Consider the following 16,523-nt stretch of genomic DNA (forward strand, 5'->3'; position numbering starts at 1 on the left):
TGCATAATACTCTTACCTACAATTGACGCTATACTTGGGATTGCAATGGTACTGTAGTTTCTGATACTTGTGCAGCACCAAGTGAGAGAAGATACTTCCTGCAGTCCTTGTATGCCAGCGATCTTGTCAGCAAAATATGATCCCCATTTTCTTGATACTGTGCATTTATTCTAAAAAAACAAAAAAAAAAACCCCTCAAACATTAATTAGGACAGTCATAGTATTATTAGAAACTAATTATTTCCACTAGTGTGCCTGTTCCACTGCATGCTGTGTTATGTAGTTTGTTTCTAACAATTAGCCTACAATACCCAGCATGCAATTGGACATTATAGATAGAGGCTTTGTTTCTTATTCCTTTTTGCTCCTTCAGGCTCAGGCTGTCTGCCCTACAACCAGCTCCCTGCTCTACAGGGTATGTGATTGTACTATTACTTTCTATTGTGATGTGGGGGCAGTTCTGCAGTTGATCCTTAAAGGAGAAGGAAATGCTAGTAAAGAGTTAATCTCAAGCTGCAGGCATACCTTCAGTTGTCTCAATAATACCCTTAAGTCTTTCCATATTTGACCTGTTCAGAAGATCTGAAGCCAAACAGGAAGAAAAAACGCTGAGCTGGGTAAAGAGGATTCCCATAATGCATCGCTCCTGCTAAGACCCTGCGACCGGTGGCGCATGTGTATTGCTCATTTTCAGTGACAGAAGCAGGCGCACTCCACTCCTCTCTTCTACCCTGGCCCCTGGGGCATGTAGGGGGTGCAAGCGCGAGTGTTTGGTGGCCGGGGGGCGGCGAACGCAGGTGTTTAGGGGGGCGGTTGCGAGCGGGGGGAAATCCAAGAAGGCAGCCGTGAAAGGCTGCAAACTTAGAAGGCAATTTTTGGGAGAATTAAGAATTATTTTTAAAAATAATGTTGGCGATTTGCTACAGGCAAGGGGGTTCTACAATATATTAGGGGCTATAGTAGAAGCCTTTCCTTGCTCTTTAAGCTATAACTCTAAGGATATCTTGAGGCTGCTGAGAGTTGTAGTTTAAGGCACCTATATGTATATCAAGTCTGGGGTTAGTGCAACTTTCGAAATCTATTTTTGTAGTGACTTCCCAGCTGGACTGGGCACAGAGGGCAGGGAATTATCAGCCATCCCAGTAACTGGAGAGGGGGCACAGGGCTTGGGTAGTGATTATACACTTTTATAGGCAAGTTTACCCATATATACTTTTATTTTTTTAGATTTTTTTTTCATTGCACATATTGGGCTATTTTTGGCTACTTTAAAGTGGCTTTTGGCTAGTTTTGGGCTGGTTTTAGAACGGACTTTGAAAAATAAATCTGGCAACCCTGCCCTGCATGCCCCCATCCCCAGGACTTTTCCAATATCCCTACCTCAGAAACCCCATGTAATACATGTACTGGTATGGGATCCGTTATTCGTAAACTAGTTATCCAGAAAGCTCAGAATTACGGGAAGGTTACCTCCCACAGACTCCATTTTATTCAAATAACTCTAATTTTTCAAAATGATTTCATTTTTCCTCTGTAATAAATTAACAGTATCTTGTACTTGATCCTAAGTAAGACTGAATTCATTCTTATTACAATTCTTTTGGGTTTATTCAATGATTCAATAATTTCTTAGTAGATTTAAAGTATGGAGATCCAAATTACGGAAAGATCCCTTATCTCAAACCCCAGGTCCCCAGCATTCTGGGTAACAAGTCCCATGCAAGTATCACATTTCTCCAATGATGCAACCCTACCCAGCATTGTTGTGGCCCTTAGTTAGCTTTCTAACTAAATATTGCCCTTCATCTGATTCAAATTGACATACATGCTGTAGAGCAGCGAAGGGGTTACATTTAAAAAATAATGGCAAGCAGCACGTATGCATCTATACATACACACAGAACTGATACAAAATAGCCATGAAAGTTGTTATTGCATGATCAAATGCTGCTAAATGAAGTTGCTTTTTGTATACTGCAATCATAACGCTGCAGGAATCCAGTTTTGCTTCAGTTATACATTAGTAATTATATTATTCACAAAATATTCTGATTAACACTTGTTACCAAAAATGTTTTTTAGGATAAATTATCATTCTTGTTTTAATAAAACATGTCTTCAGTAGTTGCTGATAATGCATAACCTGTAGACTGCAGAAAAAGAAATACATTTTTCATTGAAAATTCTTCCTAGAATTGTAACTTTGTTGTTGTTAACTATGACTAGGATATGCCTTCAGCCGCAGGATACCAATGTCAGCCCGGCATCTCTAATGAGCTCATATCCAGAAAGACAGGCATTAACTTCTGCCACAATAATCTAATGCCCAAAGGTTTTACTAGAGATACAATCTGGCCAGAAAAAATACAATGTTTTTGTCAGAATAATTACTTTGCAAATTGCACAGAAAATTCTCCAGCAGTCACTTTACTATTTATAGTGGCATCAGTCTCATTGCATGACAAAAAGGACCATGCTGTAAACTGAAGTAATAGAGGCAATGTGATTGAACCAGAACCAGCATTTCCTCAAAACTTTCATCTTCAAATCCAGAACATGCAAAACAGTGTGTATTACAACTTGCATGCAGTTTTCCACAAATCAGCATCCATGTTGGTAAAACAAGTGTAAGTTACTGTGCATGAGTGCTACTGGAGCACAGTATCAAAGATATTTGTGTGGCTAGAAGCAGCACACTAATGGGACCCTGGAAGTAACATCTCTTCAAGGCTGCTGTTAATTTCAGTGCTGACTTCATGCTGCCTCAACTTTGCATCTTGTGTACAATTTATTAAAGCCGGCTGAGTAGACTCATTAGTGCTAGGCTCAAGTTACAGAACACATGTATAGGCGTACTATACCTTTGAGAATAGCGTTTAAGCATAAAAGTATGTTTCACTTCTTGCATGCTATTTAGTGACATAATGTAAATATACACTATTTTGTTTAAAATATGATGCTAATTCTCAGAAAACAGCTTGAACCATCACTTACATCATATTTTCCTTTCTTTTTTAAGGAGGATCCCCAATCGGTCATGTTTGGTTTATAAACTTCATCTCCTTCCAACTCCTCAAAAATGAGGACTGTCTCCCAGTTGCTATAGTGACGGGCTGAGAAAATATCTGAACGCATACTGTCTCCAAAATATACAACCTGCAAGCCAAATAAAAGAACAGTAAAATTGCATTTTGTTTACAAAGCGGTTCTTTACTTTCAGAACATGAAAACCAGTCTGAAGTAAACATTTATACCTTATTAAGATTCAGACAAACTTTTTAATATAATATTAGATTTAGTATTATATAGCAGAATATTTTTCTTATGATCATTTAAGAATTTAAGTCTGGTACTGAACATGATATTCAGTAGGCAAAATATTTTGTAAATCCAGCATGTGGCTATCCAGCTACCCTAGCATCTTACAACATGTGATATGCTACGGTCATATCGGTAATTCAAGATCCCAAACAGGCGATTCTCTTAATGCTATTGCGCTACATCTACTGCAACTGCATCCCATTTGCCAGAATGGATGCAACTGCCCATGTGCTTTGTTGTGAATCAGACGCAGTTGCGTCAAATATTTTCTAAGTCTGCCTGGCAACATTTACAGTGTTCAGTGTGCAAGTGATATCTGCACCCAATATTTTAGGTACAAGTGCGCTGTACCTATTGACTCTGTGCATGAAAGGGACCCTGGAGGCTACTGCCTGATCAGGAGGTGGTGGTGGCTTCAGGGTTCCCCTGTGTCAAAAGGTAATGTAGTGTCCACATCCTTTCAACATTATTCTAAAAGTTTTTTGTCAAGAAAAAAATGTGTTTTACAAAAAATAGGTTTTATGTGCATTTGTACTTAAACAATATGACAGTCAGTATTCTCATTTAATTACCTTAGGTTCACTTTTCTCAGTGATTTTCTTTAAAAGTTCATAAAGATGTATCCAATTGCCCTGTGAGTACCAGCCAGGTTTCTCCAGCAATGGCAACATATGGACTTCTTCATCATTTTCTATAAGAAACAGTACAAATTGTCCATGAGGATCAAGTAACTTAACATGTGATAACACAATATTAAAGCATTTTTTTACATTAACAGTAAACATTTGGCTGTAGACTGGACACCAAACTGGGAAAAGAAACAGACAATGAAGTATGAACCTACATTATTTTATTCCTATACACATAAAAAAAAACTGCAGTGTGGTCTTGTGTGCAGCTTTTTAAAAAGTGTATTGTAGCTACAGTGTTAGAGACCACACTTGGGCACTGGGCTGACTAGGTCCCTTGGGCACAATACATTTTCACCAGAAAAAAATAGAAAACACATTTTTCTGAAGGGACCAATTCCAAATGCTACATACAGAGGATAAAGTACATAGGTAGAGAGTTAATAGTCAGTTGTGTTTGGGTGCAATAGAGAAGGTGTCATACAGAAGAGACATGAGTTAAGTGTGTGGGTCTGTGTATCAAGTATGTGAGGATCCAAGCAACTTTTAGCCACCCCCATTGCCATTTTCCTAAGCACTGCTAGGGCCGCCTTATCACTTTAAATGAAAATTTTATGTGCTTTTTACACGTCATTAATGTTAGTGCATTTATTTTGTTTAATAACAATTTAAATGCACTTGAAGCATTCCCTGAATTTGAATTCTTGATTTAAATGAGCTATCTGACAACTCTAGTCACAGTGGTTTATCTGATGATGTACACACCTTTTATACTCATGAGCCACATTCAAAAGACAAAAAAAGTTTAAAAACAACACAAGCATGCAAAAAGTTCCTGGGGTGCCAAATATGGGCTGTGATTGGCTATTGGTAGCCGATGTGTAGCCTGGCAGCCTACAGGAGGCTGTGTTTGGCAGTATACGTGTTCTTTTACAACATACAACAAACAAATATCTCCAAATCAGACATATGTTGACATGACTTCCAAACCCCTGTATGAGAAACAAAACACCTCTAGAAGTCCTAAGTTTTAAAAACCCAGCGGCACCCAAAGGGATCGCTAAATGCTATGATTCTATGCCTATGCATATACGACAAGAGAAATGTCTCGCAATTTTACATTGGGAAAAACCTTTACATTGGAGGAGTGGTGGAGAGCTATTAGAAAAATTAATCCCACACAAGCTGCACGGGTCATCTGGAGAACTATTATAAAGTACTCCATAGATGGTATCTCACCCCAGAGAAACTTGCCCACATATACCCAGGCACATCAACAGATTGTTGGAGAAACTGTAAAAATAAAGGGGCAATGTTACATATATGGTGAATCTGTAATAAACAGTCTAACTTTTGTGAATCTGTATTCTACATCATAAAAAATACTCTCGATATTACCTTACCCAAAATCCCTACCATTGCCCTAAGTGGCATATTCCCAGACCTGGGAAGTAAACTGGCTGAAAAATTCCTCTCACATATTCTCATAGCAGCCCGAAAACTGATTACTAGAGCCTAGAAAAAGACGGAAGTCCCGTCCTTTTTCCAACTAACAGCAGAAATCCACACCAACGTTCAATATGAGAGGGCAGCCCTATGTGCCATGAACCGCCCAACATGTGAAGATCAGTTCTGGACAATATGGACTAACTTCTACAACAAATACAGTCCAGACTAGCTTTCCCTTGCAAGCTCACATCACCCAAATTGTGACCCCTATTAGGGCTCACCCAGAGTACGAACTGCCCTGAAATAAACCACACACCAGCTTATAACTTTAATTTTTTTTATTTTGCTTATTATGCCCATGTTGCTATAAGGTTATATATCCTGTGCAGATATTCTTTTATTACCGCACACTAAAATCTAAGTGTGGGATGATACCCTTTGTAATACAGTGTTTCCCTCAACAATGTTAGCTGTTCGAGTCAGTCATGTTAGTAATATAAGCATGCATGCCTATCTCTGTAAAAATGTAACATGTGATTATTTATTACATTATAACACTTCTTATCTTCTTCTTATCCCTTCCAATAAAATTAAGCATTTGAGTGAAAAAAAAAATTAGTACATTAATGTGTAACAATAAAAAGTTAAAATAACTGTGCCCAATATTATAATATATAAGAAGCTGTGTACACTATAAATGGAAAACTGGCCTCTCTGGAAGCCAAAAATAGCTTTACTGGAATTAACTTTTGAGGAGAACAACATTTTATTTCAGACCAGCACATAAAAACTACAGGAAATGATGATTTAAGAATTCTTTGGAAACTGTATTTTTTGTAGAAAAAAAATATACTTAGTCACTGTGTATGAGTGACCTTCCTTGGAATACTTTCAGATTAAGTTGCTGCAAGAATTTATGAAGTGGGAGGACTCTGTGTGGAACTGAGGTCAGCTGATAAACTATCTAGCAGATGTAAGCAAGGACTAAGTAAGCACAACCAAAGTAATTTCTAGGGAAGTGATATTACTTTAGAATAAACAAACTGGAATAATTACTCAAATCACTTGACATTATTTAAAACAACAATCCTCTTTGCATATTACCCATTAGTCTTTCTGCTTCTACACAGTAACTTCCAGTAGCAGATCTGCTACTTTCATAGACATGTGTAAATCACATACTGTATGTGGTGCTCCATCAGAGTACCCTACTGGCCAAAAGCTCATTTATTTCCAAAACAAAAAAGTCAGATGGCACTCACAAAAAGCATATACTTAGTTTTTGGGACCAACTCCCTTTCTCAATGCTCAACATAGCTGATTTGAAATCTCAATACAAATATGCATTCTGGATTCCAAGATATTGGGTTTTTCAAAAACACAAACAAGGAATGTGTTGAAGTGATATTGCCTTACAGATGCAAGATATATTAACAGGATATATTTATATTAGTTAACAATTTATAAAATATATCATAAACTCTCCCTTTAAAATGTACCTGTATGTTATTTTAGCATTACATTTACCTGGAAAAGCAAGAGAGGATCATTGGTACATGAGTTCTATTATATGATATGACCGGTTAGGAAGCAGCCTTTCCTAGTTTAATATCTATATTTCTGTTTAAGCTACTATCAACCTGGTCTTTTATATGGATTATATTTCTTGACTAAAACATGGGTAATCCCATGTCTTATAGGGGAACTATAGTCAAAAAAACATTTAAAAAAAAAAAAACAAAACCCAAAAAGCATTTTTGCTTTCCGCACTCATAAAATAAATATATCAGCAATTTACCTGAACCCTGTATTAAAAATGTGGCACAATTTAAGAGAAAACAGCAAAAGTTTCTCATGCTTCCCCAGTGTGCCCTCAGAGCTATTTCTTACTACCTTCTGACAGTGGCCGCCATGCTGTTTAGAAGGGAAAGCAAAGTAGTTAAGAAGCAGGTTTCCATTTATTCTTACCGAGAGCCCAAAAGGGTCTTTGTTGTGGAGCAAGCGAGAAGAAACCAGGTTTTAGAGCATTGGTTATTATGATATCAAACAGCTCTTCAAAATTCTTTCTGAAAAATCAAATAGATACAGCAGATCAATTTCAGCGCTGTCCAACTTCTGTGGTACCGAGGGCCGGAATTTCTCTGGCCAACGCGGTAGAGGGCCGATAACGGAAGCCAGTTTGACCACTCCCCCTTTTTAAACCACAACCACTTAAAACCACACCCATGTTATCAAAAGAGCTTTTAAGACTATACCCACATTAATGGTGATAGCGCAGCAAAACCCCAAATGGTTGGTGCTCACTGTAGGGATATCACCCTTCATTCCTATGTGAAAGAATTATATTACGTCATATTAATACACAACCTTAAATCCATATGGCTCCTCCTCCTCTGTGGATAGCACAGCAACCCCCAGCACATAATTACACATCTTAGGGACCATATAATGACTATTTTCAAATGCTAACAAACTCCCAGAACAAAACCCTGCCACGTTCACCTCCCACAGGCAGCATAGGGCATGCAGAGTATGGCACACACAGGCAGCATAGGGCAGGTAGAGTATGGCACACACAGGCAGCATAGGGCAGGCAGAGTATGGCACACACACACACACAGGCAGCATAGGGCAGGCAGAGTATGGCACACACAGGCAGCATAGGGCAGGCAGAGTATGGCACACACAGGCAGGGTAGGGCAGGCATGGTATGGCACACACAGGCAGCATAGGGCATGCAGAGTATGGCACACACAGGCAGGGTAGGGCAGGCAGAGTATGGCACACACAGACAACATAGGGCAGGCAGAGTATGGCTCACACAGGCAGAATAGAGCAGGCAGAGTATGGCACATACTTTGCCTGCCCTATGCGGCCTGTGTGTGCCATACTCTGCCTGCCCTACCCTGCATATGTGTGCCATACTCTCTCTGTCCTATGCTACCTGTGTGTATGGCACACACAGACAGCACACACTGACACAATGCTGGCACTGCTCCTACAGTCTGTCTGAGGTGTGAACAGGGGAACAATGTGGGTGATTAGAGTCTGAGCCTGAGGTGTGAACAATGCAGGGATTAAAAGGTGTGAACAGTACAGGAGATTACATATTTAAACAATACAGGGGGATTACAGCCTGAATATGAGGTGTGAACCATGCAGGGGGCCATTTAATCTCAGTACTGATACCATTTAAAGATTCCACAAAAGTAAACCATCAAAGCAGTCAGACAGATGGGGGGCCACACAGAGGGGGGGCCCGCGGGCCGCCAGTTGGACAGCCCTGACATAGGGGAATATTATGCAAAATAGTGTCTCAATAATTTGGGTATTTTTATACTTTTGTGCCTGCTCCCTGAGCTGTGTATTGTTGTTTGATTGTTTTGTTGTTTTTAGTTGCTGTAACTGAATGCACAGGGTAACAGAAGGCTACCTGGCCAGGCAGGGAGAAGTTTGGTAACTGGGGTCAACAGGGAATGCCATACACAGTGGTACCCCATGTATTAAGCATTCTCTTCTTCTTTTTTTATTTTGAAAAAAATGTAACCTCATATTCAATATGCTTTCTCTGCAAAATGATCAAATTCACTTTAAGGTAAAAGCACCCACTAGGGTTGTCTCACAAGGAAACTTTGAACTACTTTACAAAACTGAAGCTACATGTAAGATTTCCCAATGGCAATTTACATTATTGGTGGTGGGAAAACATTTTCAGGAGATTAGTCTCCTGCAGTAAGGAGATTTATCATAGGCGTCTAATCTCCATGTGTGCCATTGTCCTTAAGGTTTGAATCCATATTAGCTGTCAATCAATTTCCCATGCCCATTGAACAGGGATGTATTTTTGGATTTATTAAATCTTTAATAAAGCCTCCATAAAGCCAAAATGAAGCCACAATTTACAATGTTTGTCCAAATTTGGATCAAGGCGGCTATAGAAATCTTGTAATGGGTGGAAGACATTCATAGCATTAAATAAACAGTATTTTATATTTACCCTAAAATGTGTTCACACAATAGTCGGCAGTAGTCACTGTGTGAACTAGTGATTAATAGTAGCGTTTTCCCAGCGTTCTTGAGGTCCCTTAGCCAGTGTTTTACTGCATCTGAGCAAGGCTTTAAATATTTGCTTGGATTTTTCTTCACAGCTGGAAAATATGTCCCACAGTTTTCTATGGAAAATAAAATGGAAGACACAGTTAATGACATAGGTCTCACGCCCCAAAAACACAAAAAAAAAAAAAAATATATAACATGGGTAAAGAAACAACCACAATTAGTATTTGAACATGAGAAAAAAACTTGAACATTTATAAATCAGCCATTTTACGTATGTTAAAGCCTTTTGACTGCATGACATCAAATCATTTACTACATCAGTATATGCATTTGGTTGCTTTACATTATAACAGAGTCCTTATTGCTTTTCAGGGATATCTGTGTAGATGCACAAAACTCCTAGAAGTTTGATGATTAAAAAACATGTTACATACTGAATATTCTCTTAGATAGAATAGCAAGTGTTAAACAAATACAATAGAGCTATACTGCCACCCTGTGGTCAAAAGATGCTCTCTTGTTTATCATTTAAAAAGTTGTAAGTCTGCACTAAGAAGTCGGTGCATTATGACAGATGCTGATGCTGAATGGAATAGATCAGGTGAATTCACACATGAGGGCCGATTCACTAAAGTGCGTTAATTTTTATCGCACGCTTCTTTGCGTTAAAATAGACACAAAAATTAACGCGCGATTTACTACAGTATTACCGCGTGCGTTAAGTCGCACATTGCATGCGTTAAATTTCGCGCTACCACATACGTTAATTTTAACGCATGCGTTAATTTGTGCGCCGAAATAACACTAACGCATGATTCACAAACACTTAGACGCGCTAAATATCGCATTAGTCTATGCAAAAATTAACACCTACTTGAGACAGGCGGTAATTATAGAAAAGTACAGTTAATGAGCTTTTGGCAATAAAATATGGACTTTGCAGTGTTATTTATTCAAGTCTGTGTTGGCCCTAGAATGATGCAGCCTCCAGTTTGCAGGGAAATGGTCATTTTCAGTACAGTCATTTTCCATAAGTATTGGCGTGTATGGCTAATATGGCGTGTGTTTTTTCGCATGTGGCAACTATTTATACGCGGTGCGTTGTTTAGCGCTCGTTCCGTAAAATATCGCACGAAAATAGTCTTCACAACTAAAATAACGCAAGCAGTATCGCACGTAAATTAACGCAAGTGTGCTTTTAGTGCATCGTGGGTTAAGACGCGAAGATTTTTTTAACGCATTCTATAAATAATGCACGTTTTAACGCACTTTAGTGAATCAGCCCTATGGTGTTTTTTCTTCATGCGGTTCCTCCCCATAATAATAGCTAGAATCAGTTGTTAAGTGGCACAGATGTGTAACGGAAGCTTGTGCACTGTTCTGAAGGGTGATAGACTTCTGATTACAGGATGTGCAACACAGTTCATTTATTGGATTTTACTTTACTGCGCATTCCCTAAGCCTGCACTAGGGACCCCAGGGAAAGGTAAGATGTCAGCGTAGTGCTGTGCTCCTTTAATTCCCTGAGACAGTGAATCTTTTCTTATCAGAAGCAGTGGTCCTGGAAAAAGATGTAGCATTTGGCGTTTCCCAGTAAATCAGGCTTTTCTTTAACGCAATATGTGGGTAAATGTGATCTGATAGTTTATCTCCAGATTTCCCCACAGATTACAAAGAAGTCTTCATGTTCCCTAAAAATACATGTTCTCTTTAAGCTGAGTCACTATTCAGGGTAAGAAGGTCTACTTCTAACATTTTTTTATTGATACTAACACCCACCTTTGAGAATTCTAACTAAAGCAAAAGTGCCATGCCCAGGATATTATGTTTTTTATCACAAGAACCAAATATACAGCAATTTGGATAATTAGCTACACCGATCACTGAAGAAATCAGTAAAGCTGTTCATAAACAGAGCTTATTGTCTGATGTTAAATTAACACCTTTATAAACACCTATATATATCTTTTTGTAATTGACTGTTGCATGGAATTCATTCACACTATTCATTGACTCTATAAATATACCATTTATTTTATTTAACTTTAACTCCATTTCTTTAGAGCAAAATATTTTACACATTAATATGCCCCCTGGAAAGGGCAAAATTTATTAAACAGTGAAATGCGAGCTCGCTATAGTCCACCAGTGTGAAATTCTGGTGCTCTCTACTAATGGGACTAATTAAAGGAGAAAGAAAGGTAAAAACTAAGTAAGCTTTATCAGAAAGGTATATGTAAATACAGCCATAAGCACTCACAGAAACGCTGCACTGCCTTCTCAGTCAAAACATTTGTTGTGTCTGTAATTCATGTGCCAGAGACACGCAGCACTCTGCTCTCTCCTGCTCACCCCCCCTTAGGAATGTGGATCTGAGCCAATCAGCAGAAAGCTGACTCATTGGGGGAGATTTACTAGTCCGAATGCGTTTTTTCGTAATGATCGGTATTTTTGTGACATTTTCCGTATGTCTCGCAATTTTTTCCTCGCTGTCGCGACTTTTTCGGATATTTTCCGCAACTTTTTCGTCGCCGTCGCGAAAAAATTGGATTGGTTTTTCCGCCGTTTAATATCGCTCAATACGAAAAAATAGCGACGGTGACGAAATAGTTGCGCAAAATACAATAAAGTCGCGATGGCGGCGAAAAAGTCGTGACAAATACGAAAAATCACGGCGGCGACGAAAAAGTCGCAAAATTTTAGTTTCCAATACGATTTTTTCCCTTTCGGGATTCGGATTCGTGGATTAGTAAATCTGCCCCATAGTCTAACTAACTGGGTCTCAGTGCAGGAGTGAGGAATTATGGGAACTTTCTTTACACAGCTCAGCGTTTTTTCTTCCTGTTTGGCTTTTGATGATCTGAACAGGTGAAATATGGGAAGACTTAAGGGCACTATTGAGAGAACTGAAGGTATGCCTGCAGCTTGAGATTAACTCTTTATTAGCCTTTCCTTCTCCTTTAAGATGGGGCAGACTCTCATTTTTAGCCATTGATAAATAGGTCTTTAATAACGCCAAAAAAATTCATCAAGAGAGGAGTGAAATTTTACTGACAGAATGTGGTGAACTTTTAAATAAATATGCTCCAGTTTTTAAGAGTTCAATACTCATGTAAAATTTTTGCTCTGCTGTCTCTTTCCAGTAAAGCACCAGATTTAAAATTAGGTGGTGACTAAATGAGAAGTATGCCAAGTTATCAAAACAATCAGTTCTTGGCAGTGGTTTTCATACTTCACTAGCTTAATCCACCCCCTTTTACATATGCTGTATCAGTCATTCAGCCATAGTTCCAATAATATCTGAAAAAGAAAATATATTGCATGAGCTGTGCACACGCAACATTAAAAAATGTAAACCAGATAGCTGACTGTATCTTAATAAGGGGTATGCAAATGGGAAAATGAGGAGAAAACTCTAGGATTAAATACTACTCCAAAAGCAAGGTGGGGTATGGAGGAAATGTATAAGTAAAAGATTGCAGAATGAACTGTAGGAGAAATATGCATGGAGCCTATAGCATTTTTTTTTTATGTGGCACCCGGATACTGTATGCCTCTTGGATATAACTTAATCATGGCACCTCAAAAGAATCCCTCTCTGAAAGTTTAGAACGGTCTGTACCTAGCCACATTGCCAGCCGCCACGTTAAGTTGATGCAGTTTTTGCTTTTACTTACTTTGGCACTATATCTGACACACTTGCTGAAAAGGTTGAGGAATATCCGAGATAACAACAAACAATAATAATAATTAATAATAATAACTGATTATGCACTTTCATCTCTAGTAACATCAGTAAATTCAGCAGCCTGTGGCAAAAATGACACAAACTCCTTTAAGTTTGCTTACAGTACAGACTGACACACATATATTATATATGATGTATACTATACATCTGTCATTTGATTAGAGGTTTCCTTTATTTTGGCTGTTACTGTACCTCCCTGACATTAACAAAGAACCAATAACTAGATGCTAACTGTTGAATACTCCTTTTTTCTGAGTATAATTTTCTGTCAGCCAAATTCAAAAACAATTGACACTTTGCCATACTTCATCGCTACCTTACAACAGAATATTTCACAGCATCTCTACGGGGCAGGGACCTCCTTCCTACTGTGCCTCATACCACATGGCACTTATATATATATATATTATGATATGTTGGGAAATAACAGGAGTCATATGGACACCATGAAAAGGACATACAGATGTAATTCATTCAGGTACTTGTGTCCAAACACACTTCTGCACTTACACATGGCAGCCAATTTGTCCAACCTGTCTGTTATGTTGAAAGGTGCACAACCACACCTGTTGACACTAAGGGGCTGATTTACTAACCCACGAATCCGACCCGAATTGGAAAAGTTCCAACTTGAAAACGAACATTTTGCGACTTTTTCGTATGTTTTGCGATTTTTTCGGATTCTTTACGAATTTTTCGTTACCAATACGATTTTTGCGTAAAAACGCGAGTTTTTCGTATCCATTACAAAAGTTGCGTAAAAAGTTGCGCATTTTTCGTAGCGTTAAAACTTACGCGAAAAGTTGCGCATTTTTCGCGTAAGTTTTAACGCTACGAAAAATGCGCAACTTTTCGCGTAAGTTTTAACGCTACGAAAAATGCGCAACTTTTTACGCAACTTTCGTAATGGATACGAAAAACTCGCGTTTTTACGCAAAAATCGTATTGGTAACGAAAAATTCGTAAAGAATCCAAAAAAATCGCAAAACATACGAAAAAATCGCAAAATACCGATCATTACGAAAAAAACGCAATCGGACTCATTTCGACCCGTTCGTGGGTAAGTAAATCAGCCCCTAAGATTCCCACAGCAGGTTGCTTCAATAAGAGCGCCAAAATTGTGTGCAGTGCACTGGATCCAAAGGCCATTTTGAACAAATGAGGGGATGCAATCCCCACTCTGAAAATGCTATATGCACCTTGCACCCAATGTGCAGCTTCCTGGAGAATGGCCTAGCCCCTGAAAGTCCCCTAGCAAGGCCAATATACCACCTATGTACACAGCTCCGTGCTGTAATCTCTGTGTCTTAGTAGCAAATCTGCCCTCTCTATGCTCAAATGCTAAAGAATAACTAATCTGGCATGATAAGTGATTTAAATCAAAGACTGGAAGATGAACAGGAGATGGCCTGAACAGAAAGATAAGTAAACAATGGTTAAAAAAAGAAATATTTTGTAAGGTAGCATGGTGGTACAGTGGTTAGCATTGCTGTCATTTGGATTGGGGTCCTAGGCTTGATTCTAGGCACTATCTGGTTGCAGTGTGTATGTTTACCCCCAGTAATGTAGTTTCCTCCCAACCTCGATAAACAGACAAGCAGGTTTTGGGTTTCCTAATAAAACTGACTATAATGAGTGTATATGTAATGTGAATGATGCTCACAAGGGGGAGCCATACAGTTACATAATAGTAACCAGCTCCTGATAAAAGTGACTATACCACCTATATGGGATCCCTGTAAAGTGCTGTGGAATATGTTTATGTTACATAAAGGATAATAATAATAAACTGAACTCTAAAATATGATCTGGCTTGTCGCATCACAACTTAATCCCATCCAAATCCACTAGGGGGCTCCATAGCATTAGCTAAAGGCATAAAAGGAACTTCAGGTGGCTGCAAACTAATGGTAAGCATCATTCCACAATGCAGTTATGATTTTCCTGTTCAAGAAGACACACATAGTATACACATAGTATACATAGTATTTTTGTTGCAAAGTACGAAAAAGTCGCAAAAAATACGCACAGTACGAAAACTTAGAAAAAATATGATTTTTTTGTATTCAAAAGCGATCATACTTGGGCCTGATAAATGGGCCCCTAAGTCTGGTAAAAATCATTTAAACATTAAATAAACCCCATAGGATTGTTTGCCATGAATATGAATTCATGCAGCTTGGTTAGAGTCAGGGAGAAGGCACTGATTTATTATTTAAATCTGTTATCCATAATGCTTAGGACCTGGGGTTTTTAGATAACATATCTCCATACTTTAGGCCTACTAAAAAACAATTTAAACAATTAATAAACCCAACAGGATTGTTTGCCACCAATAAGAATTAATTATATTTTAGTTGGTATTAAGTACAGGTATGGGACCCATTATCCAAAAAGTTGAGAATTACGAAAGGCCATCTCCCAATGACTCTATTTTAAGGAAATAATTCACATTATTAAAAAAATATATTTTTTCTCTGTAATAATAAAACAGTACCTTTTACTTGATCCTAGCTATGATATAACAATCCTATTGGGTTTATTTAATGTTATTTAGCAGACTTAGGTATGGAGATCCAAATTACGGAAAGATCCCTTAACCGGAAAACCCCAGGTCCCAAGCATTCTGGATAAGAGGTCCACTACCTGTGCAAGATACAGTTTTATTATTACATTGAAAAACAGTCATTTTTAAAAACTAGAATGATTTGCTAAAAATGGAGTCTATGGGAGATGGCCTTCCCATTAGTCAGAGCTTTTTGGATAAGGCTTCCTATACCTGTACTAGTAAAATTGGTTTTATCGCCTCTATCTCCATGTCTGTGTGCTGGAATTTTTGCAAAAATAACATGTAAAAACATTTGACATTTTTCACCAGTTTAGTTACCTAGTGGATAGTTAGAAAGACATACTGTTTCTTTTGTAGTAATAAATGCCTATTAAAAAGGTTCATCTTCTGTGCTGTCACATATCAATTAAGCGTTTTTCTTGTTGTAACACTAAAGAAGAGATACTAGTTTATTGATCTTTCTACTTTATATAGCTATTGTAAAATTATAGAGGTCTTCAATTTTGCCTTAAAAGAGAAGGAAAAGCTTATGTCTCTCTGCATATGGGGGGAGCCAAAGTCTTAGGTACCCACCAGCGATAATTTTCTTCCTGTTTTCCTGTTGCCTCTCTAGGAAACTTCAGAAAAACGAAGTGATGTGTATGCCATCCCACCAGCGATTTACATTCTTGCCGGCGGGATGGCATTTTGGGGAGATTAGTGCCACTGCCCTTAATAGGGGGCACATGTGCAGCCAGCTTCTTGTTTC

The 16,523-nt window shown here is 38.4% G+C and overlaps 1 protein-coding gene across 5 annotated transcripts in view; it reads right to left on the reverse strand.

Annotated features, from left to right (window-relative positions):
• Positions 1-16,523, reverse strand: part of nt5dc1 (5'-nucleotidase domain containing 1) — a 140,067-nt gene that overhangs the window by 8,385 nt on the left and 115,159 nt on the right. For all 5 annotated transcript variants that reach the window (XM_031901587.1, XM_031901584.1, XM_031901586.1 and 2 more), the window contains 5 exon segments: positions 9,397-9,571; positions 7,368-7,465; positions 3,894-4,012; positions 2,995-3,156; positions 17-170 (listed from right to left, as the gene is read on the reverse strand). In XM_031901587.1, coding sequence (XP_031757447.1) covers positions 17-170; positions 2,995-3,156; positions 3,894-4,012; positions 7,368-7,465; positions 9,397-9,571 — 708 coding nt within the window.

Source organism: Xenopus tropicalis, chromosome 5 (genome assembly GCF_000004195.4).
Source record: "Xenopus tropicalis strain Nigerian chromosome 5, UCB_Xtro_10.0, whole genome shotgun sequence".
In the NCBI taxonomy this organism is placed as follows: domain Eukaryota; kingdom Metazoa; phylum Chordata; class Amphibia; order Anura; family Pipidae; genus Xenopus; species Xenopus tropicalis.